This window comes from Octodon degus, unplaced genomic scaffold (assembly GCF_000260255.1).
Source record: "Octodon degus isolate 3935 unplaced genomic scaffold, OctDeg1.0 scaffold00112, whole genome shotgun sequence".
NCBI classification, from domain to species: Eukaryota; Metazoa; Chordata; class Mammalia; order Rodentia; family Octodontidae; genus Octodon; species Octodon degus.
Window position 1 is genome coordinate 5,583,850 of NW_004524688.1, and position 23,455 is coordinate 5,607,304.

General features: G+C 52.2%; 1 protein-coding gene across 2 annotated transcripts in view; it reads right to left on the reverse strand.

The window, feature by feature from the left end:
• Window positions 1-23,455, reverse strand: part of Tbcd (tubulin folding cofactor D) — a 163,195-nt gene that overhangs the window by 29,925 nt on the left and 109,815 nt on the right. For both annotated transcript variants that reach the window (XR_002817683.1, XM_023699333.1), the window contains exons 15-22: window positions 20,086-20,143; window positions 15,816-15,845; window positions 12,610-12,695; window positions 7,126-7,206; window positions 5,619-5,692; window positions 5,065-5,182; window positions 3,981-4,041; window positions 2,465-2,487 (exon numbers count right to left, since the gene is read on the reverse strand). Coding sequence is in view for 1 of the 2 variants with exons in the window: in XM_023699333.1 (XP_023555101.1) it covers window positions 2,465-2,487; window positions 3,981-4,041; window positions 5,065-5,182; window positions 5,619-5,692; window positions 7,126-7,206; window positions 12,610-12,695; window positions 15,816-15,845; window positions 20,086-20,143 (531 nt within the window). In the remaining variant the exon portion in view is untranslated. The remainder of the gene's footprint in view (window positions 1-2,464; window positions 2,488-3,980; window positions 4,042-5,064; window positions 5,183-5,618; window positions 5,693-7,125; window positions 7,207-12,609; window positions 12,696-15,815; window positions 15,846-20,085; window positions 20,144-23,455) is intronic.

The following is a 23,455-nucleotide window of genomic DNA, read 5'->3' on the forward strand; positions in this document are numbered from 1 at the left end:
GGAAGAAGGAAAGGCCACATGGATGGAACACGACAGCGTGATCCTCGGCTGACACTGAGCTAACACGCTGGGAGGGACCTATGCTGGCCTATGAGAAGACAGTGGGGAGAAAGCAGCCAATCCTTGGAGCCCACCAGGGCTGGGCAAAGACGTCAGTCAGCTGGACTGGCCTCCATGTGCGTGAACACCTGGCCGGACTCTCAGAGGGCTCCTCAGCACCAGGACAGTGTTGCTCCAGACACACTCAGCAAGGCCTCGGAGCGGACTTGAAGAGCCCAGACACACCAGAAACTAGGAAGCCATCATCATTAAAGGAATATGGGGCCTGGGAAGATAGCTCGGTAGAACAAGAGCTTGCCTGACAAATGCAGGGTCCTGAGTTCAATCCCTGTTACTGAAAAAAAAAAAAAGCAAAATGTTTGGGGCCGGGGAGATAACTCAGTAGAATAAGCACTTCCCTGGAAAGCACAAGGGCCTGAGCTCAATCCCTGGTTCCACCAAAAAAAAAAAAGGAATATGACTAGCAGGGTGTGGTGGCGCATGCCTGTAATCCCAGCACTGGGGCCAGGGAGATGGCTCAGTGGAATAAGTGCATCCCTGGCAAGTACAAGAGTTTGCATTCAATCCCCAGTTCCGAGGGAAAAAAAAAAAATCCCAGCACTTGGGAGGCAAAAGCAGGAGGACCACTGTAAGTTTGAGACCATCCTAGGCTACAGAGTGAATTCAAGACCGGCCTGAACTGCATAGTGAGACTGAGACCTTGTCTCAAACACACACACACACACACACACACACACACACACACACACACACAAAGAGGAATACGAAACCATCCTGGACGTGGTGCATGTGCCTGTAATTTAGCGACTCAGGAGGCTGAGAAAGAGATCTGCCAGAGACACAGTCTCAAAACTCAAAAAGAAAAAGAAAAAGGGCTGTAACAAAACCCAGTCTTGGATTTTACAATTCCACAAGATGGGAAGGAATCTAATAGAAAACTCCCAGGATGGCATGAACAGCATGGCCAGAGCTAAAAGAGTCAGTAAAACGAGGCCTAGAAGTGCCCACACTGGGGAATATGTGCACGAGGGCATTGCTACAGCCATCCCACCCCGGTAGGTCTGAAAAGGGCACGGGGGCGAAGGGAGAAATAAAGAAGCACACAGTGAACTTCAGGATCTTTTTTGAAAAGCACAATCTGCAAAGAAAAGCTGCTAAATTAGAAAAAGAATAAAATTTTAAACTTCAGAGACAGAATGTAGACAGTGCAGGGCAATGGGAACTTCCTCATTTCCTTCACGGGGTGGTCACAGAACTGTGTCAGTCAAGCTTTGTTATATGCAAATTATTACTCTAAAGTTTTAAATTAGTCTGCTGGACAGCAATTGCAGAATGCAAGTCTTCCCATTTCTCTTTCCCCGGTGTCTGGGCTGAAGGATGAGGCAACCCAGGCTCCAGGTGCACGCGCACCCAGGAGCGCACTCCTGCTCACCCCCCTCCTGAACCTCTCACTCTGCTGACCCTGCTGGCATCGTGGCATATGCCTGTAATCCCAGCGTACTAGAGAACCCCCAGTGGGGTGCACCGTCACCTGCAACTGCCACACGAGGAGCCTCTGGCTGGGCTCCAAGAGCACAGTGCCCACTTCTTGGTCAACGCGAGACTCCACAGACTCCACCAGCCCCCTGCTAAGTAAACTCGAATACTCTTCGGCATCACTTCTATTCCATTAGGCACTTACGCCAGTAAAATCTTAAGGAACTTTACTTAAACCTGGACAGGCTCAGGAAAAGGCTATAACAAAAGCAGGAATGGAAAGAGTTTTAGAAGACCTCATTAGAAAGAAATGCTCCCGGTGAGGAATGGGTGAGGTGACACCAGCTAGTCCTCACACCACAAGGACCAAAGCGAGTACTGCCACCTGGCTGTCCATTCATCACCACAAAGCAAGAGCAAACGTGGGCGAACCCCACACCTGATGCAGAGCTCAAGTAGGACACATCAATAGCTTTGCCGGCTCAGTAAGAGTCACGCAATGAGCATCTGAACAGCCCACTTCACCACAGGGGAGACTACAGGATGCCACAGAGGTGGCAGCTCCGGCTGCATGGGAAGGACATGGCACACGGCATATGAGCAGTGTGTGTGAATTTCAATACAACAGCCTCAGCTAAGACAGACTGGAAAGGCTCACGCTGCGTGCTCCCACTGGCAGGAAACAGGACAAGGCAGCATGGGAGAAGCACCACACCCACGACCTCCAGGCCAAGGACGCTCACACCCTTGCTCCTCAAGCTAAGTGACCATCATACCTCCTCAAACAAAGTAAACAGAGCACACAATGGCTAGGATGGCCCCAGGCTGAGCTGGACTCAGCTATGCCAAGCCCAGCCCAGGCCAGCAGCTGGTGCCCACGGCGTGACACTGAGACCTGGCTCGAGAGAACTTCAGCTCGGGAGCTTACCTGTACAGGTGACGGTCAGAGAGCTAGAAACAAAGAACGGGAAGTTAGTTATTCAGGTAGTTAGGAGTTTTAAAGTAACAATTTCTAGGTAATACCCATGAGCATCAACAGAGACAGTGACAGAGTCACAGAACTGGGTGCCCAGGCCTGAGAACTACAGAGCAGATCCCTCTCTACTGGGCCCCCTTCAAGTGGGCACAGAGCGAAGGATGAGAGCCACGAGCAGCTGCTGAGCACCTCCGCGGAACCTCCCAGGCAGAGAGCCGATCATGCCGCGAGGACTCCCATGCTGCTTTCTTCAACAGAACTGAAAAGCATGCACAACACTGTCATTACCACTTCAGCTCGAGGCTGCAGATGCTTACGCACTGCCAGAAACTCTACCAAATCCTTTAAATGGATTTTTAAATTCTCACCAAAACCAAAGGTGTTAGTCCTATTAACACCTAGCTTCATAGAAATGGGACACATTTGCTTGGAAGACTGAGCAGCCGTACTTTCTCAGCTGCTGCCTTGGGCTAACCCTCACCTTGGCACTGGACAAGGACGCAGGAGCCCCCCAAGCAAGAAACACAGGCAAACTGGACATAAGTTAATAGCATGAACAGGACGAGGACCAGAGGCCAAGTGGCCATCACTATATGAAGCCATAATAAAAAACCTGTCCGGCATCGTGGCTTATGCCTGTAATCCCAACGTACTGCGCGGCTGAGGCAGGAGAATCTCCAGTTCAAGGCCTGTTTGGGCTAACAGGAAGTTCAAGGCCAGCCTGGAACATAGTGAGACTCTCTCTCAAAGAACAAAACAAATCAAGACTAGAAAACTCTTATCTCAGGGCCAGGGAGACAGCTTAGTAGAATAAGCACTTGCCTGGCAAGCGCAAGGTCCTGAGTTCAATCCCCGGTAAAGCAAAAAAAAAAAAAAAGAAAGACCAGAACAGAAAAGAAAACTATCCAGAACAGACAGTGGAACCATTTCAGACTTTAGGAATTTTGAAATTTTCCTATGTTATAAGACTTTACCTTGAGTCATAGAAGGTGTTGAAAATCTAACTCAGAAAAACACACACACCTTCTCCGCAAAGAAATACACACAACCACACACACAGTTCTGGATTGAACTGCAGAGACTTGAGCTCTGGCTGTGGAGGCACCGGCGCAGAGCGAGGGTCTTTGTGCACAGTACCCTCCCCAGTCCACAGGTACGTGTCTCTGCAGAACACCCAGGCCACCCACACACACACACAAAGGCCAGAGGACTGGAACTTAGGGGGCAGTACAGCTCTCCTGCAACCCACTAGAGGTACCATGCCACCATGCAGCCTGGCTGCACAGGAAGGTCTGCACCCACCTCCCTTCCCCTGATGGACCCCTACACTTTTGGCTGCAGAGTGTGCCAAAGGGGAGACCCCTACCCCACTGATGTGGAGCCAGCTGAAGGTGAATAGCAGCCCCTGGGGCTGAGAGAGGGGGACAGGCCCCATGGAAGAGCACGTGCGGGAAGGCCATACACAAACCTGCTGGTGGATCTGCCTCAGGCCCTGCACCACCTTCTCATCCAGGTAGTCTGTGAGTGACCTACAGAAGGTGAAACACAGCATTGAAATCACAGGCGTGGGGACCCAGCCCTCAAGTCCTCTGCCAAAGATCGGAAAGGTCTGCTCCCTGCCCAGGTCCCTCTGGTCCCTAGTCCCTCTGGGCTGCCTAGGTTGGCTAACTGCGGGGAAGCACCAGGGTGCTCCTATAAGCTCTGGTTATGACCCTGTACCAGCAGAAATGAGTTCCCACATGACTGGGAGAAGAGCCACATATAAGCGGCCACTGAGTCCTCAGGCCTTCCTCTTGGAAGCCTATGAGCTTCCTGTGCCACCAGCCCTGGGGAGCTCCCCAGCTTCCCTGTGTTATCACCAGGGAGCAACATATGCCCTGTTACCAAGCGGCGAGAACAAGACACTGCCATGAGCCTCCTCCCACACACAGACACAAGGCCACTGACACCAGTACCCACTTCACCCACAAAGCCACTGCTGTGCACTGTGCTCTGGGGCTAGTCTGTGGGACAGGGTGACACATAGTTCCTCTCAACCTGGATGCCAGGAGCCATTCACAAGTGGCACAGTGTGCCCCTGAGTTCTCTGAGAGGAACCTACTGGAAAGCAAAGTAAGAAAGCAGCTCCTGGAACATCGTTCCCATAAGGCCGCCATGGTCTGGGGATGGCGTTGCTGTCATCCTACAAACACAGCCTCCCAGGAAGTCTCCAAGGGAAACTCCCCATCACACATGCTCCAGGACCACAGGTTAGTAGAAGCGAGGAAGGAGGCAGGAGGCAGAGCTGAGCCCTCCAGACCCTTCTACACAGGCTGCTGGCTCTCACTGCACAGCACATCCCCTCCCAGCCATGGGAGACACAGGATGCACACAGCCCCCTCGGAGGGGTGTGTGGGTGCTCCTGGCACTGGCAGGCCTCAAAGGAAAACGTGGGAACTAAAGGCCACAACGCTTCCTGTACCTGAGATCACCATAACCCTATGGCCACCCACACTCGGGATCACCTCAACCCCATGTCCTCCCACAGACCAGTGGGGGGCAGTATCCCCTACCTGTCCCCCTGCACTGCCAGCTTGTACAAGGCGTAGGTGACCTCTGCACAGCCAAGAATGGCGCCGTGCCGCATGTGCAGATCTGGACTCAGCGTCATGGGCAGCAGGGCAGGGAGCACTGTAAAACAGAGCAGCTTGTCTTCTCAGGCACTCATCTGAGTCGGATGCTCATACCACATGACAGACCAGCGTACACTCTTCCCAGGAGAGGCAAGCAAAGGCAGACCATGCCATGATACCCTGAAGTGGCTGTCACGTAAGGCAGACCCTGAATCTGAGGCCAAGCCAGTCTCCAGACAGACACCAATAGACGTGCTGACACACAAGGTCAGCCGCCTGGAAAGTGACGTGGCTCCTAAGTCTGCACCCCACAGCCTGCTCGGCTACCTCTGAGCTGCTCCCAGGGCACGCCTCATCCATCTGCACACCATCCCTAACTAAGTCTAGCATGAGCCAAGCAGGATGTCACCTTCAGCCTGTCTCTGCTGTGAGTGTGCATGCAGATGCGGGTGTGCGGGGGGGGTGGGGGGCTGCGGGCCAGTGGGCACACCTACCGTGCGTGGCGAAGTACTGAGGTGCTTGTGGGGTGAGCCGATGCAGTGCCTTGGCTGACAGTTCTCGGATGGCCCTGTGGGGGGGAAAACGTACTTGCAAAGAGGTGTCTGCGCATCCGCATTCACAACAGCAGGAGGTGGAAACTAAGCAGGTCGTGGAAAGATGCAGATAAATACAACGCGGCAGACACATGAGCAGAATATTCTCCGCCTCAAAGGGAAAGAGATGCCAGTGCCCGCTACTGCTGGAAGACATCGACGACCAGATGGCCAAACCCCGTGTGAGGCTGCTCTCTTGAAGGCCCTTAGGAAGGACTGTTTCTCACTTTTAAAGGGATGTGTGAAGAAAAAACAGTAAAATCTGTGGGAGACTTGAGATATTACTACGAGGCCCTTTAAAGTGAAAGCAGCCAGCCTGCACAGCACCACACTGCACTTAAAATCTGACACAAAGTGTGGAGGAGCAGTCATCTTGTCAAGGCCAATATATTAGGAAGACACAGAATTATAAACGTATATGTCAAATAAAAGACCCTCACCCAAAATACAGGAAGGAAAAACTGTCAAAACTTAAGCAAGAAACAGATAAAACAGTCAGAAATTTCAGCAGCTCAGAAATTCAGCTCACGTGGGGGCTGCAGCTGTGTGATCCTGGCTGCTGCCCTGTCAGAAGAGAACTGACAGGGTCTCTGCCCCAGAGTGCACTGGGCACCCTGCTGCAGGCAGCCCCAGACAGACGCCCGCTGGAGAAGGCCACAGCCAGCTCAAGTGACAGCAGATCTGGCCAGAAGCTCCCAGTCAGGAGGTCCTGCCCAGACCACACAGTACAGCCGCTCTGTGTGGTGGCCAGAGTGGCTATGTTCAAGCCTTTGGTCCCCAGAGAAGCCCAAATATGCTCCCCACTGGCCACAAAGAACCCCCTGCACAGAGCACGCCGCTCACACTGAGACTCAGAGCAGCACCTTAAGGCCTTTGCTGCAACTTGGAGCTGCACCTACGTCTTCTAAGGGGAGGTGACACGCTGGCCTGGGGTTCCGGCAGCACTCACGCTCCCTATGTGTTCTGAATTGCACACGTAGCTTTCCTCTTTACAGAGGCATATTTAGCTTCCTATAAAATGCCAAGATACCCCAACCCGCTACTGTAATTACAAAACTAGCCGCAGAGGTCTGCTCAGCTCTGCAGAGACCACACAGGAGCCACGCAGTGGTGGGTGGAGCAGAATCTGGGGCCTGGGGCAGCTTCAGTCTGCAGGCCCTGGCCTCCTCAGTGACACATGGGGACTTAGGGCACTGGCAGGGGAGCATGGTCCTGCAGACCCACCCATCCGGGACTCTGAGGGCCAGAAAGACCATTATCCAATGGGCCAGGGTAGGGGCTAGGACTACACTTCTTTACTGAAGCTATTTTCAACTATGGCACCTATAGTGAGAAAAGACATTCACAGCTCATCAGTCCGATTTTACCTCTCCCGCAGAAAACCAGGGTCCTAAGGACCGCAACCTACCCGTCCCAGTGGCTGATTTTCATGGCAACCAGGTGGTCGATCATTGGCTGGGTATACTCGGAGAAGCTGGCAATGGACACGCTGAAAGAGACCAGACCAAGGCATGAGGATGTGGGGTGAGGGAGCCCTCACAGGCTACATGTGAGGACATGCAATAGAGCAAACACCTGTGGAGGCAGATAGGCTATTTCCTCTAAACTAAGACATCTACCAGATGATCCGCCATTCCCATCCTACACAGCTGAAAGAAAGGAAAGGGCTTCTCCACACGTACCAAGCACAGGCAGCTGTGTGCCCAGGCACCGCAGAGGGGACGCCTGCACCCCCGGGCAGCTGCCACCATGCAAGGCCTCAGCCTCCACAGCCAAAATCCAGTGTGTACTATTTTATTCCCTTTCATACAAAATTCTAAAGCATTCAAGATAAAGGATTTATGTGATATGAAGAAGAACCAGAGTATTCTAAAGCATACGAACAGCAGAAGCAGGTCACTAGGAGTCCATGGGTGACGGCATGTTTACCACCCTAGTGGTCACTGAGCCTCCACGGGCACGGACCTGTGGTAACCTAGCAGACCACACGCTTTCTGTGCAGGGCATGTGGGAGCAATTATGCCTCAGGAAAGCTGCTGAAAGCAGTAAGGAGATAGAGGCCTCACACTGGAAAGAGAGACCTTGGCTTACACAAAAATAACAAGGAACTTGCACATAAATACATATGGAAGATAAACCCAAATGAAAAACTTGCCTAGATATTTATAGAAACACCATAAAAGACAAACACAAAGCTGAGACGCTTAGGAAGTCCAGCCAGCCCTCAGCAGGGAGTGAGGGAGCCCCTGTGTCCACCATAGCCAAAAGCTTGAGACAGTGACAGGGCCAGAGTCCGGAGACTAAGGAGTTCAAACTGCACACACCATCAGCTTGGCAGTCTCTGACACAGTTAACTTGCCGACAATCCCTTTTAAGTCTTTACCTATATGAAATGAAAACACACCCCCTCATAAAGACTTCTACGTCAATTTTCATAAAAGGTAAAAATTTAGAAAAGCCTAGCTACCAACCAACAGCTGAGTTACAAGGTCACAGACAGCACACTCCACAGCAACAAACAGGCCACTTCACAGCACAATGGGTCATCAGCCACTGCTGGGGCAGAAGCATTCGGATCTCAAAAGAGCATGCATTCCCTGACTACACTTCTAGGACCCAGAGAGCAGGCAGAGGAGGCGGTCAGTGCTGGGTAGGTAAGCTGCAAGCTAAGATCCCCAGGCAGGCCCAGGCCCAGGCCCAGGCCCGGGTATGCACCGAGCCACACAACACCCAGCTCACGAGGTAGAGCACAAACAGTGCCCGAAAGTGTAAGTTCGTAGGCAGCACGGTGATGGAGTGCCTGCCAAACACGTACCAGGCTGCAGAAAAATAAAGTTACATCTCTTGAGAATAATATGGGAGAGCTTGAAAATTAACCTCCAAGTGGGTGGGCTTTCCAAACCACGACTGAAACCCAGAGCCATGAAGGACGCTGACAGATTCAAATACAAACTCCCAAAGAAAAACATCTGCCAGGGAAGACACACTGAAAAAGCAAAGCAAAGCAAATAGCAAACCCAGGAAAAGTATCTGCAATGGCCCTGTCCTAGATTCTTTAAAAGACACAGGGGTCTTCCAAACCAACACAGACATCATGGTCTCAAGCAAGGTCCTCGCAAGCAGCTCACACCACCTTGCCTCTGAAGCAGCTGACAGCCACCTTCCTGCAGGAAGGGACAGCAGGGGCTGCCTATCTACCCCGCGGCCACCGGCCAGGGACTAGGAGGGCCTGGGGCAGCCTCTGTGGACAGCGATCACATACACTAGGAAATACAAAGCCCAAGCTCCCGCTGGTCAGAATGCCAATGGTGGGTGACCCTTTCAGACATAAATAAACACACTGCATACTGTCTAGAAAAGACTGGATGGAGCCCACTGCCCCAAGGGGCTACCGAGAGCGTCTCACCTGGATGTGCACAGGACAGGCTCCTAGATGCAGGCAGAGAAAACACAAACTCAAGTTCTCCTGAGCAGAATGTGATGCTCCAGAATAGGACACTGGGACAGGGCTGGAGACACGGAGGAGACCAATGTGGCCTTTCTCAGCAAGCTATCAGTGTCCATGTCACCAAAAAACCAGGCCATACAGCACCACACAATTCATCTGCTCAACTGACAAGGCCTGGAGCATATGGCAAGGTACAAGACCCAGAGGAAAAGGCAGGTGACCGCAGCCACGCAGCAGGAGGCAGGTGGACACCAGGCCACTTGAGAGCGGTGGGGACCTAGCCGCTGGTGCCCTGGCCCTAGCTCCACCTGCAACAGCCCTGACCTGAGCAAAGTCCTACTTGCTGCCAACACACAAGGTCCTGTGAATGAAACAAGGAGTGTCCACTAGAGGGCGGGGACATGCAGGCACAAGTGCAGACATGGAGACTGTTAGGAGTAAAGGGGGACACAGTATGACATGGGTGCGACACCATAGGTCCTGGTGAGAGGCCCGACCCTCCACTACAAAGCCAACAACTGGGCTTCTGCTGGTAGCTGTCGTGTCCTCTCCAACGTCTCCCCGCTGTCTTCTCACCACTTTTGCAGGTACTCAGGGCTAATCCTCTGGGCCAGTGGCCAAGGCATCCCTTTCCAAGGCACTGAGCTGCCTATATGACTTCTGAGGAGTGGCCAAAGACCATATCTAACCAGTCAGAGAAGGAGCAGGGCCCAGTACTGATAGCCCCTCAAGCACCCAAACTCCAACAGACCACAATCAACACAACCGTCCCTCCCGGGGATCCTCCAGAGCAGCAGCAGCCAGTTTTAGTCATACCATTTCCACTGAAATGAGGAGCTGTCAACCAAGAAGCTGTTTCTCCCAGAGTTCAGTCGAACTGCGGCTCTTAGCTCTTCACTCCCCACCACCAAGTCTTCAGGGTACTCATGGACTCAGGAAACTAATGTTTCATGGCAAAGGGATGAGGCCAAACAGCTCCCTGAAAGAAGGACACTCTCTACGCAGATCACATGGTGGTCACTTTACTGCAGACTCGGCCAGACCCACCTCACACCGAAATGGACATCCACAATGGGTGATTTTAGTATACATGAGCTACCTATAGTGAAATGTATATAAAAGCAAAGCCTTTTTTAAAAAGGTTTTTGTACAGAAGCATATAGGACACAGAAAAGACAAGGAGAAGACACTGCCCAGCATCTGAGAGGAACTGTGTCCGGAAGCCAGAAGGTCCCCAAATGCTAAGAAAACCAGCAGCCCACGAGACACACAGACAAGAGACTGCCAGTACCTCTTCTCACACCCAAGCATGGCGCGAAGGACAGATGGGCCTCACCATACACGCTGGCCTGGACCACGCCCATCACAAGGGATCGCCCGCAGCAGGACAGACAGCATCCAACACCAGCCCAGGGCATGGACTACTCCCACACGGGTGCAGCAAGTGGGTGGGACAAGCACAGCGGACAGAAAACGCCATCTTCACAAACCTGTATGCCCAGGAACATGAACAGCAGCATGGATGGGGACAGGGACAGCCCTCTGCTGCCTGCACCACGGTGACAGGTCTGTGTTCATGGAGATTTATCAACATGTACACGCTGCACCTGCACATGCTGCATCACCACCAGCACCCGGCAAGGGCGAGGCCAGTGATGTGGTGCGGACAACTGCAGGAGTCTCCTGGGGTCTCCCTGAGGGCCTCCAGTAGGTGTCAACTCTGGTCCAAGTAGCAGAGTACCTCTTTTCCAAAAGCCCCACTGCTCTAGCAGCCTGGCTCTGTGCCCGAGGGAGCTACACAGAGCCCCCAATCTGCGCACGGGCAGAGCAGCATGCCAGCCTCTCCAGCCCCACTGGGCAGCTCTTCCCCCCCTCCCCCTGCATGGCACAGCTCAACTGCCTGATGAGCCCCTGCCTGGTGGGCCCAGTCACCCTCCTCTGTCTCCAGTCAGCGAAACAGCCCTGATCCCACTGGTTTCAGATACACTCTTTTTTTTTTTTTTTTAATTATTTATTTATTTATTTTAACATTTATTTAGTGTGTGTGTGTGTGTGTGTGTGTGTGTGTGGCCAGCTCAGCCCACCAGGGGGCGCGGCTGGCTGGCATGTGGTGCTGGGGGATCGAACCGCGGTCCCTGTGCTTTGCCAAAGCTTGTTCCAAGTAGGTGCTTTAGACCACTGAGCCATCTCTCCAGCCCCGATCCCACTGGTTTCCTCGGCAGCTGTCCTCTGTGAGCCATGTGTCCTCCTGCCACTCTCACCCAGGCCTAGGCATGCAACAAGACCACAGGCAGAGGGGTCCCAGTCAAGAAACCCATGGGGGATCACACAGGCCTGTGCCTCGCGACGGTGCAGAACCCACTGGGAAAGAACAGCCAGAAAGAAACAGACCACCTTTCCAAGCTGCCAGCTACTTCAGCAAGAAGCCTGGGGAAAGGGTGGCCTCTCCATGCACAGCAGACAGCCAACAGCCAAAGAAACAGAAGGAGAGAGGAAAGACCTGATGGGCAGTAGGACACAAACACTACGGGAGACAAGAAGGGGTGATCTGGCCAGTGTCCTCCTGAGAAAGGACCAGGCATGCAGTTTTTAAAAATTAATCAAAGCTAGTTACGGAGAAATGTCCTTTCTGCAGTCTACACAGCGAGGCTGTAGAACCTAGCTTCGGGACAGTAGATGGTCAGGAACTTTGATAAATGTGCCAGGCATGTTTCTCCTAATTTGAGGGAATGCAGCACTTTGTAACATCATGCCCCTTTTGCTGACGTGAGTGCTGCAATGGGGTAACAAGGCAAGGGAAGAAATTTTCCCAGTCCTTAGGTCACGTAGAATGGGACATCACAGAATTTGCTCCTCAGCCTTATTCCTCCACCTGATTTCTCAAATACCTCTCTCTTAACTCATCTGATAAACAATGTGGCCACACAACTTCAACTTTGTTTTTATTTTAACATTTTATTGTGTGTGTGTGTGTGTGTGTGTGTGTGTGTGGCCAGCTCAGCCCACCAGGGGGCACGGCTGGCTGGCATGTGGTGCTGGAGGATTGAACCGCGGTCCCTGTGCTTTTGCCAAGCTTGTTCCAAGTAGGTGCTTTAGACCACTGAGCCATCTCTCCAGCCCCAACAACTTCAACTTTGAAACACTTTTCTTTATTGCAACAGAAAGAGAAACAGGAGAAACTGTCTGGTCCAGATCTGCTGAGCAGGAGAAGACAGCAGCATGCCTCACATAGCGCCTCACCCCTGACAGGAAGGCAGCAAGCGGCAAAGGAATCACAGGCTCAGCGCACGCTCCTCCAGGTTGCCTCCAGCCAACCTTCCACCTCCACACATCCACTGTATTTACACTCATCCCAAGATGAACAGAGAAAATGGTCAAAATTAAATTTTGACATCTAACATGAAAGAGAATATTGTGTTTTTATGGCACATACTAAAATCTCACCTTATAACAAGGAAACAGTTAGCGGTGTTGCCAACTGCAAAGTAGTCTGCTGTGGTCACGATATCGATTCCATGAGGGAAGGTACCCTGGTGAAATTAAAGAAAGAAGGTGAGAGATAATTTGACTAAGTAAAGGCATCCCAAAAGCCAGGGACCACACACCCACACTCAGGTCAGGTCAGGCACTGCTCAATCATCTAAGGCAGTCCATATGAATTACAGTTCAAATGATTTTAAAATGTCAGCTTCAAAATGTTGTAAAAGATCGTTCTTTTTAAAGACACCAGATTTCGGCAGTGTGGATGTGACTGATCTCAGTGTGCACGTGATCCCAGTGAACACAGAGGCCTCGCTGGGCTCAGTCCAGAGCAGGCTGGCCATGGCGGGCCTCTGCACAAGGCAAGTGCCTCGTGGGCATGACACCCAGACCACAGCTCAACCTTGCCCTGCCAAGAATGGCAAGGGAGTGATAGAAGCAGCTGATCCAGCTGGCACCAGCAGCAATGGGGGCAGCACGCAGTGGGGGCAGGGACAGTGGCTGGGGCCACCAGTGTGGGGACAGGCCAGTGCTGCCACACTCCCTGCAGGACTCGAGAGTCTGTGCATTACTATTGACAGCCTTGACTGGTAAAAATATTTGAAAAATTTAGAAATGATATGAATGACTTTAAGAAAACAGTAACACGAAAAGCTATATCCTGACATAGCCTCCAGCTACCAACTACAATAGGACAGAAAGGCCTCAGAGAGTGTCTCAGGCATGGCCTAGGTGAGCTAATCACACGGACCCTCTGAGCCCAGTGGGGACAGCAAGAGCTCCTCCCAGGGAGCCCCACTGGCCACTGCCCCACTTTGGCTGGACAAGTGGGAAGGATGCAGCTGGCTCAGGCATCAGGACCAACATCACAGGAGACTTAGATAGAGAAGCTGGCCAATGCCGTGGGATGGCCTTGTCACTCCCCAGTTGTTTCAGTAACCCCTGCCACACATAGGTTTCAGACAGTGGCACAAAATCCAAGCACCTCACAGGCCAAGCCCAAGTGCTGCACAGCAAGAGTCTGCCCTCTCAGTTGCTCAACCCACAGAGGACATGGCCTTCATGACTTCCAGTTCTGTCCACCCTTCCAAGTGACTCTGCTGTCCTTGTGTGCATCGCTGTGGCCTTAATGATCCACCCTAAGCTGGATGCCTTCCCTGGAAGGCCTTCATGGCTCTGGGAGGTACAGCATGGGAGGTGGCAGCATGCTCCAGGTTGCTCCACAGTGTCTGGTCAAGTATAGACACTGGCCAGCCACATTTATAACAGAACAAAGCACAAGATACCCAGCAAATTCCCCAGTCCAAGGTCGCCTGCTACCCTCAAAGGTTGAAGGGAACTCTCCTCCTTGTGGTGTTGGCCAGGATACCACCAAGTGGGCCCCATATCTCCTTCAAATCCCAGGAGTGGGACTTAGTCCTGGGGGGTCCCTCACAATCAGGATACCTGGAGAGAGGGCATCCAGGCCACAGGGAGCTCCCCGCTCTCCTGCACCCACCCTGCAGGGGCTCACTAGGCTGGAACTCAAAAGAGCACAAGCAGGATACAGAAAGTCACCCCAGCAAAGGCAGGTGCCATGGGCCCTGCAAGACCTAAGAGGCCTGCTTGTGTGGGAAGGCAGAGCAGCAGGATAGAAGAAGAACCCATATACAATCCTCCTGCTATGACACTACAGTTCAAGCAGAAAGATGGCTAAGGACTGGTGAGATAGCTCAGTGGCATAAGCACTTGTCAGGCAAGCACAAGGTCCTGGGTTTGATTCCTGGGGAAAGAAAGGAAGAAAGGAAATGAAGGGGAGGGAAGGGGAATGTTGGGGGGGAGGGAAGGGGGAGGGGAAGAAGATAGATAGATGGATGGATGGATGGATGGATGGATGGATGGATGATGAAGGATGGCTGGCTGAGCCGTGCCTGGCTCCTGCTGGCCAGGGCCTCCAGGAAAGATCTGTTCTCAGCCCCTATCCTATCACACCCCAAATTCCAGGTCATTCTGCCACCTGCTGAGTTTGAAAATCACTGGTTTTGGGTGCCACCCCCAGGAAAATAAACTGACACCAAAGCCCATGAAGGCTGAGGAGAAATGAATGCTACCCTGTGGCCTGGCATCTGCTTATTAGCCAGCTGTGGCATCCCAGCAGACAACCAGCAACCCCAGACTGCTTCCTACCCATGCCAGCCAAAGACCCCGAACAAGAGACTTCAGCAGCCCCTGCATCCCCACATTCCACACCCAGCAACACCTATCTGGACCTTGGCTGTAATCCGAGGCTGCCCACTTACATACCATGCGCCACACAGAGGCCACTGTCTGCACACCACTTGCTTTTTCTGGCACCTACACCCTGCCCAGAGGCCACCCTTGACCCACTTCTTCCCGCAGTGTGAGCATCAGCCTAGGGCGCTTCAGGCTGCTCAGTCTCCCCCAGGACATCCACCTATCCTCTCCTTACCTAGAATGTACCTCAGCCTGACTTCCCTCCCACCTGCATACAGCCGGGTCCTCCACTTTCCTCAGGTAGTGGCACTGTGAGCCCTTAGAATTGGATACACAATCACCCTGTCCAACCCTCCTCACAGGGTTTCTAGGAGGGATCCTACTCCCCATCTAGGTCCATCCTTGCAGCTTCTATACAACCCAGACCTGGTCAATCCAGTCTCTTGTCTGTTCTCAGGCCGGACCTCACCACACCAAGGCCTGGACAAACAGACCACATGTCCCAGTGAGTCAATGTCTCATCACATGGAGGCCTGTATCCAGTTCCTGCGTGTGCAGGTCCCAGGGTCACAGGACACAGCTCTGATGCTGGTGAGCATGGAAGTGTCATAGGGCCCAGGCTCCCAGAAGGCAAGGCCAAGGCTGATACCATGTGGGCTGGGAAGGGGCCAGGCCTCCTCTGCCGTGCTAGGGTACCTGCCACATGGCAGCCCCAGGGATGCGTAAGAAGACTCCAGACCTGCATGAAGTACCCAGCTGTGGAGATCCTGGAGCAGGTGAGTCAGTGTCTAGAGCTCTCCAGCGGGCTCTGGGCTTGAGGCTGTGCTTCTTAGCTACCCCTGAGGTGAATTCTTCACTATATCCAACAGTGTAACACACCAGGTTCACAGCTTTCAAGATCCTACCTCCAAAGCTACAGGAAGTTTCAGGAAGCAAGGTTTACAAAGCAGCCATACCTGTCTCCCCACATTCTCCTGGAAGGCAGCCTGAGGAGAGAAAGAACAAAGAGAGCAGGTGAGTGAGGTTTACTTCTATGAACACACAGACAGATTCAAAACAAACACAGAGCAGTGCAAATGACCCATGGCTTCATTTTCTATGTGAAGAGCCTTCATTGTTGGCTGCACAGGGCCCCTATGGTCCTTTGTCACTGTCTTTGCATCCTGGTGTCCTTTAACATCATGATTTAAGAATCCAATTTATAAAATTAGACATCAAAAAAAGTAGACTTTGACTGAGAATGCAGCTTTTTGCCCTAGAGTCCAGGATAAGGCCCCAGAGCCCAACAAAGAAAGAGCCAAACAGGTGGGTTAAGTAAAAGCTAACCATGCACAAGGCTGTCCCTAGGGAATTTTGTGGCCACTACTTGCAACAGACCCCTTGTGGCTACCTTGTGGGCACTGCCCCAGTCCCACCAGCCTCTCCCACCAGCTCCCTGGGAGCCAAGTTGTACATACTAGGTGCTGGGAGGGGCTGCAAAAACCTTATCTGGCTGGAATGGAGGTGCACACTGATAATACTAGGGCTCTGGAAGATGGAGGCAAGAGAATTACTTTTGAGATCTTGCCTCAAAAATTTTTTAAGGGGCCGGGGAGATGGCTCAGTGGAATAAGCACTTCCCTGGCAAGTACAAGGGCCTGAGTTCAATCCCCGGTTCCGCAAAAAAAGAAAAAATTTAAGTTGGGAATATAGATCAATATTAGAAGTCTTATGTTCAATTCCAATACCACCAAAAAAAACCTTGAATAAAAATAAAAAAAAAAAAAATTGGGCCAGCAAGATAGTTCAGCAGACTAAGCACCCACTTAGGCAAGCACAGGGACCGGGGTTGGATCCCCAGCACCACATGTGCTACTGGCCCTGCCATCAGGCGCACTGAGCCAACCACCGAGATCAGGCGCGGTGGCACATGCCTGTAATCCCAGCACTGGGGAGGCTGAAAATAGGAGGATCACAATTAGTCCAAGGTGCGTAATGAAACCCTGTACCAGATACATAAGAAAGAACGAAAGAAAGGAAATGTAAAGGCATGATCTTAAAGAACACTAAAAACTAAATTTAGGTTTCATGGTAAATCCTCTTCACCTCCTGGGTGGCCGCTTCCCTTTTCAACTTGCCACACACAGGTGAAGCTCCAGGCATGGCAGGAGTTGACTGAGTGACAGCAAGACCTCACTTCCTATCTGTCACCACATAGGACTGACTCCCTCAAAGCAGCCAGAGCTGAGTCCTCAGCTGGGGCTGGGAACAGGCACAGACACAGGGCCTCACACGGAGCTAAGCAGAGCTGCACATGTGTCCAACAAGTGCAAGAACTGCACACAGGGCCCCAGGGCCACACTCGAGGAGGCCAGGAGAGACCCCCTGCCTGGTCAGCCACTCCAGTGAGGCCAGGAGAGACCCCCTGCCCGGTCAGCCACCCAGCACAGGCAGGCTTCCTGAGCAGTAGAGGACACACAGAATGTCAAGAAGCCAAGCCCACAGCCCCACACAATCAAAGTACTCTCAACAGTGTGAGGCTATCCTCAGAGGGGGCCTCCGGATGAGGCAGAAACACCAGGGGGCATCCTATATACTCTTTTTTAAAACAGGGTCTCACTATGTAGTCAGGATGGCCTTGGACATGTTTATGTAGCCCACGCTGGACTCCAACTCAGTGATCCTCTTGCCTCAGCCTCCCAAGAGCTGGGATTACAGGCATGCACCACCACACCTGCCCATACTTTCTAAATTGGGAAGAGTGAGACTTCATATTTACTGATTACCATTTTGTAATTTTTTTTTCCCAGTACCGGGAACTCAGGACCCTGGCAAGCGCTTATTCTACTGAGCTATCTCCCCAGGCCCATTTTGTAAATTTTATAAAAAACATTTAAGGAAAAAAAAAAAAAAACCAAAGCACTTTGCAAAACAGCCAACAGAGTAATATTTAAGCACACATTTACTATTCTGGTAGCATCATCTGAAAGATAAAGAATAACAGGAAAAGCCCAAGTCCCAGAGCAGCAAAACAATCTTGGAGAGGAAAGGGGTTGAAGCGCGCCCTGGACAAGGAACCTGGCCGCACTGGCAGCAACGGTGAGGGTGTGGGCCGAGCAGCTGGATGCAGCGCAGGACTCAACCAGGACAGGTGCATCCTCAGCCTCGACATGGGCAGCACAACCTGAAGAAACCTGAACTCTGCTCTGTGGGGGACTGACCCACAGCTTGAAGGATTTGCAATCCACACAGCCAGGAAAGGTTCCTGGAACATGGAATGAACTCAGTGCTCAACAGTAAAAACAAATGACCCAACCAGAAAATGGGCAAAACACTTAAACAGAAACTTCTGACTAGAGAGAATAAGCAACAGCAGGTCACAACAGCAGGGAGGCTCACGTCATCACCACCAGAGAAACCTAAGTCAGTCCCCATGCTGCCAGTACCAAGGCTTAAGCCAAGCACAGTGACCACATCCAGTGCTGTGAGAATGGAGGCTGGATGCAGCCCACCAACCGTGCTCCTGGCCTTCCACGAAGAGAAGTCATGTCCACATCAGGCCTGCACACAGATGTCTACCAGATTTATTTTCTTTTTCTCCACCCCTTCCCATTCCCAAGGACTGGGGATTGTATGGAGTGGCTTCACAATGAGTATTATCCTGTCCTTTTTATTTTTCATTTTGAGACAGGGTCTCACCAAGTTCTCCAGGCTAAACCCAAATTTGTAATCTCCTACTTTAGCCTCCCAGTGTGCTGGGATTACAATACACCAAAGCTCCATTCTTAACAGGCCCGAGCCAGCAGCAACCAAGACAACCAGGAAGCATGTGCCTCAACAGCCAAACCAACCATGGTACAGCCAGAGACGGGACCAAAGACTGCAGTGCTGGACAAACCTCAGGGATACATGTCCAATAAAAAGCCAGAACTCAAAGCTCACGTGCCAGAGATAGCACTTGGATTATTCTTGGAACTAGAGTGTAACAGAGCTGGAGCAAACAGTGGTTGCCAGTGGCTGGGAAAGAGACAGCCGAGGTGAAAAAGGCCAAAGTGAGGATGCTCTAGAGTCTGCCTGTTCTGTGCCTTGACTGCAGGAGACAGGAGACTGGACATGTGCATGTGACTGAGCAAAGGGCCTCTTCTGCCTGGCGCCCACCAAAGCCCAAAGAGACTTGAACCTCACTACTCATGCAGCGCAGCCCCCAAGCAGGTGGCGGGGCAGAAGGATGTGTCCAGCACCTCTCTGAGGTCACCACAAAATTGTCAAGGCTCCTTTGTTTGAGTCTACCCCAATGCCCTCAGCACTCTGGAGACCCAGCTTCCATACACAAGCCAAAGAGCAAGAAGGCCCCTCTGGTGAGGCCTACCCAGTATGGCCAGGTGGATGCAGCAGAGCGCAGCTTGGCCATCGATCATCATAAAGGTTCAAGCCCACCACCCACCTTTGGTCTGTCCTGCCTCCCGGTGCCTGTGTTCCATCCTGGGGAACCTGTCCCACCCCCACGGGCTGTTTACTGACATGACAGATGCACAAGACTCACTGTCCTCTCCTCCATGGGACTCAGGCCATTCACCTCTGTCCCCTGACTCGGATTTCTGGGCCACACTGGGAGAAGGGGCAGGGAGTACTGCTCAGTCCTGACCTGTCCTCCCAGGAGATCCAAGGGAATGAACTTCTGGCTCTGCTAAAATGCCTACTCTCCTCACCCTGGCCCCAGAACCCCACGTGAGACACCGAGGCCCTCACCCCTGACAGGGTCAGTCAGGGCCAGCCACACCTCCAGGAGAAAGAGCATGTGAAAACGTGAATATTGGTAACTCATTCGGGACCCATCTGGCATTTCAGGAGCTATTCCTTTTTTGAATTCCTATCCCCCATTCCTTTTCCCCAATAAACTTTCCTATCATTTAAAAAAAAAAAAAAAGAGCTCAGTGGACTAAAGCACCTGCTTAGGCAGAGCGCAGCAGCTGGGGTTCGATCCCCTGAATGCTGTGCTGGGCCCGCCCCCGGGGCACACTGAGACCAGGCGTGGTGGCACGCACCTGGAGTCCCAGCACTTCGGAGGCTGAAAAACAGGAGAATCAGTACAAGTGCAATCTATGTAGTAAGACCCTGTACTAAATATAGGAGGGAAGAGCGAAAGGGAGAGAGGGAGAGAGGGAGAGAGGGAGAGAGGGAGAGAGGGACAGAAGGACAGAGGGACAGAGGGACAGAGGGACAGAGAGAGAGAATGAAAACACTTACTGAAGCAGCTCTCCTGCAGTTCACATTCCGGTCAAATACTGCTGCGATGACCAGGGCACTGTGGAAAGAGAACAAGGCGGATTAAAGGGAACCCAAGGTAAGGCAGGCCACAGGACGCCAGGGGGCCCCTCTCCCTCTGTTCATTCATAACCTGCCTGGCTACCTGATATTATACACACACACACACACACACACACACACACACACACAGAGCAGGCACCCTGAGGTGGCCTACCGGTCAAGGTAGGCCAGCCCCAGGTCTACTGAAAGCCACAGGAGGGCAGAGCCCAGCCACATGACTAACCCCAGGCTCAAGGGCAACAGCTGCCTACACCTTCCACAGCATGAGCTTCACACAGTGGACAGATACACAGCCACAGACAGCCAGCACACAGCTGCCAAAGCACCCCCAACTTATGGGTCAACAATAAATGCCCTCATGAGAGATGAGGAAGCAAACAGGCTTCAGGGTGGAGCGCCTTTGAGTCCTGCAAGCATTATGAGAAAGGGATGCATGTGCAAAAGATACATGCATATAAAGACACATGGGGATCCACACACACATGTGCACCAGACATATATGCACAGGGGCACAAACATGTTCACATGCATCCACACAGCCACACAGGCATGCACAGGCACACTGGTTCCATCTCCCCTTGTGATAACCACGGACCACCAGCAAGAGGTCATGCCAGACACAGTGCCTTGACCTCCGACTGAAATTGTGATGCAAAATAAATTTTTTTTTGAAAAGTAACCTGCTCCAGTGTTTGTCAGAGTAGCAACACAACAAAAGAAAAAAAACAAACAAAACAAATATGTACATATACTGGAGTGACCAGGAAACACTTCTCAAGAACAGAAGGCAGCTGCAGTCGGCCCTCACCACCACCTAGGGAGAATGGAGCCTTTCTGAACCCACTTTGGTGAAGTCCCCCATTAGGAGCTCAAACATAATCACTAGGAGTGACTCAGAGGTCCCCACTCCCCACATTTCTCCTTTTCATGCCCAGCCATCCAGCTGAGCCCCTCCAGGTGTGATCTCAGGGAATAGAGAGGGGGAACTACACAGGGAGCTTCATGGATGTCAGAGAGAGGAATAGAAAATCACGCCACACAGCCCACGCCACACAAGACAGCTACGAGTAGGATGCAAGAGGATGGATGCCCAGTATTGGGTCTAACTTAGAAGATCCCCAGGGCACATATGGTACAGGCTTCCTCATGTATGCCATGTTAGGGAGCTGGGGGAGCCCCCAGGGCCTAATGGAGGGAGCAAGGCACTGAGGAGAGTGAGCCCAGACACTCTCGCCCTGTGAGATGAACAGGCCTTCTCCACTACTGCTCCTATGCTGACATAGGTCCAAAGCAACGAGCCAACTACCCACAGATTAAACTCTGGAACCACAAGGCAGGGCTGGGGAGCAGTTCAGTGGGGCACGCTTGCCCAGCATGCATGCAGCCTTGAGTTCCATCCCCAGGATGGCGGGAGGAGTACTGTAAGTCCAAATAAACTTATTCTCACACACTGATCACTCCAGGTGTCCTATCAGTGACAGAAGCTGGCTGGCATGCTCAAGCAACAGGCCAAAGTCATAGGGGGAAGCAGGGATTTGGGGGACCTCCAGCACGGTCAAGATTAGAGGACAGTCACCTTCCAGTGGACCCCTGGCAACTCCAAGTGACCAAGGTCCTCCACCCAGTGCTGGTGGAGGCCATGTCCCCAATATGGCACACAAGAAGGCATGGCCCTATACCACTGCCTCTAATGCCCACCCTGGTCATTCTGCAGGTCTGCCAAGGTGTCACCACCAGGACAGACAGCAGACTGTGGATGGCTTGCAGCCTCTAACAAATGTGGGTTGGGCAAGAAAGAATATCTGGAATTAAACAGTGAGACTAGCTTCATAACTCTGAATACACTAAATACCACACCACTTGACACTTTAAAAGGTGAGTTTTGTGGTATATGAATTGCATCACAATAAAACTGTCACTTTTTAACAATGTCCCAAGGTCATTCAAGACAAAGGAATATGGAGGAGCCACCACAGTGAAGGGGACAAAGAAGATGCAGCTGAGTGCTTCTAGGGCCCTGGGAACACTGGACAGAGGAGAGAGGACACAGTGGGACACGTGCAGAACAGTGCACAGCTCACAGGGTGGGGAGTGTAGAAGGCCTCTAGCCTCCACAGCCACGGGCTTAATCAGATGCACAATGATTCAGTAAGAGGGGTTCTGCAGACCAGCTGCCTGACACTCGCGAGGGCCAGGGCAGTTCTCAGGATGCAGTGACTCACCCTCCCATCGCCAGGAGCCGCTGCTCACGGCCTTGGCACAGCTAGCCACAGAAAACTAGCTATTTCCTCTCTATAAACTCTTACTATACAACAAACGGTAGCCACAATGAGAAGGGAAAACCTCATTTGAAACTGCATTTTTCCTAGCACAAACGTCTAGCTTCTGTTTCAATTCCGCACAATGGCTTCTATGAACAGAATCTTAGATGTCACTAAAGCCAGACCTATATAAATGTGAGCTTCCAGTGACAGAGAGCTGCGCATTTGCTGTTGTTCACAAGTCTGGTGTTCTAAATACATTCGCAGAATCCACAAACCTAAGTATTATGCTTACATTCTAATGATAGCCTTGCTTTTTCAAATCCATAAAATTATGTGTTCTGTGGAAAGGAAATCAACTAAGAATTTCTGCTTTCATTCAACATCAACCAAGAAATGTGGGCTTCAGTAATCCCTGTGAAAGTTCACACTTCGCACGGAATTCCTGGAGTCTCCCATCCATTCCTCTGTCCTGATTATTATTTTATACTGGAACCTGAACCAGGGAGAGGACGAAGCAAATGAGAACTCCTAAATCACCTCTCACCCTGGCGAGGGCCTGAGGCAGCATCCTAGTCATCAGTCACTTTGACCACCCTTTGAAGGCAGGGGGCCACGGGACAGGGCCTCCGCCCCGTGCCTGCAGACTCCGGTCTCCGCCCAGGCAGGCTGGCAAGGGTCCAGCTCCAGCTGCAAAGCACACTGGGCCACTCGGAGAGCCAGGACCTAGCGGGCCCAGGGCCTCAGCCAAGGACAATGCAGCCAGGCAGGCTGAGCCCCTACTGTCTCCTGGGCGAGCCCCTGAGCATCGCCCCCTCCCTGAGGCTCTCCCCACGGCCTCAGCGCCTGCCACCTTTTTTACTAGGACTCTTTCAAGCAGTTCTGTGGCTGCACATGTGATCTGGGGGGAGCAGGGCTCCCTAGGTGGTGCCCAGCCATCCTGGGCTGTAAGGGGCCAGACACACACTCCCCTCCACACAGCTCTCCCTATGCTTGGCATGGAGATAAGGATCCCCCTCCCCGGGGCC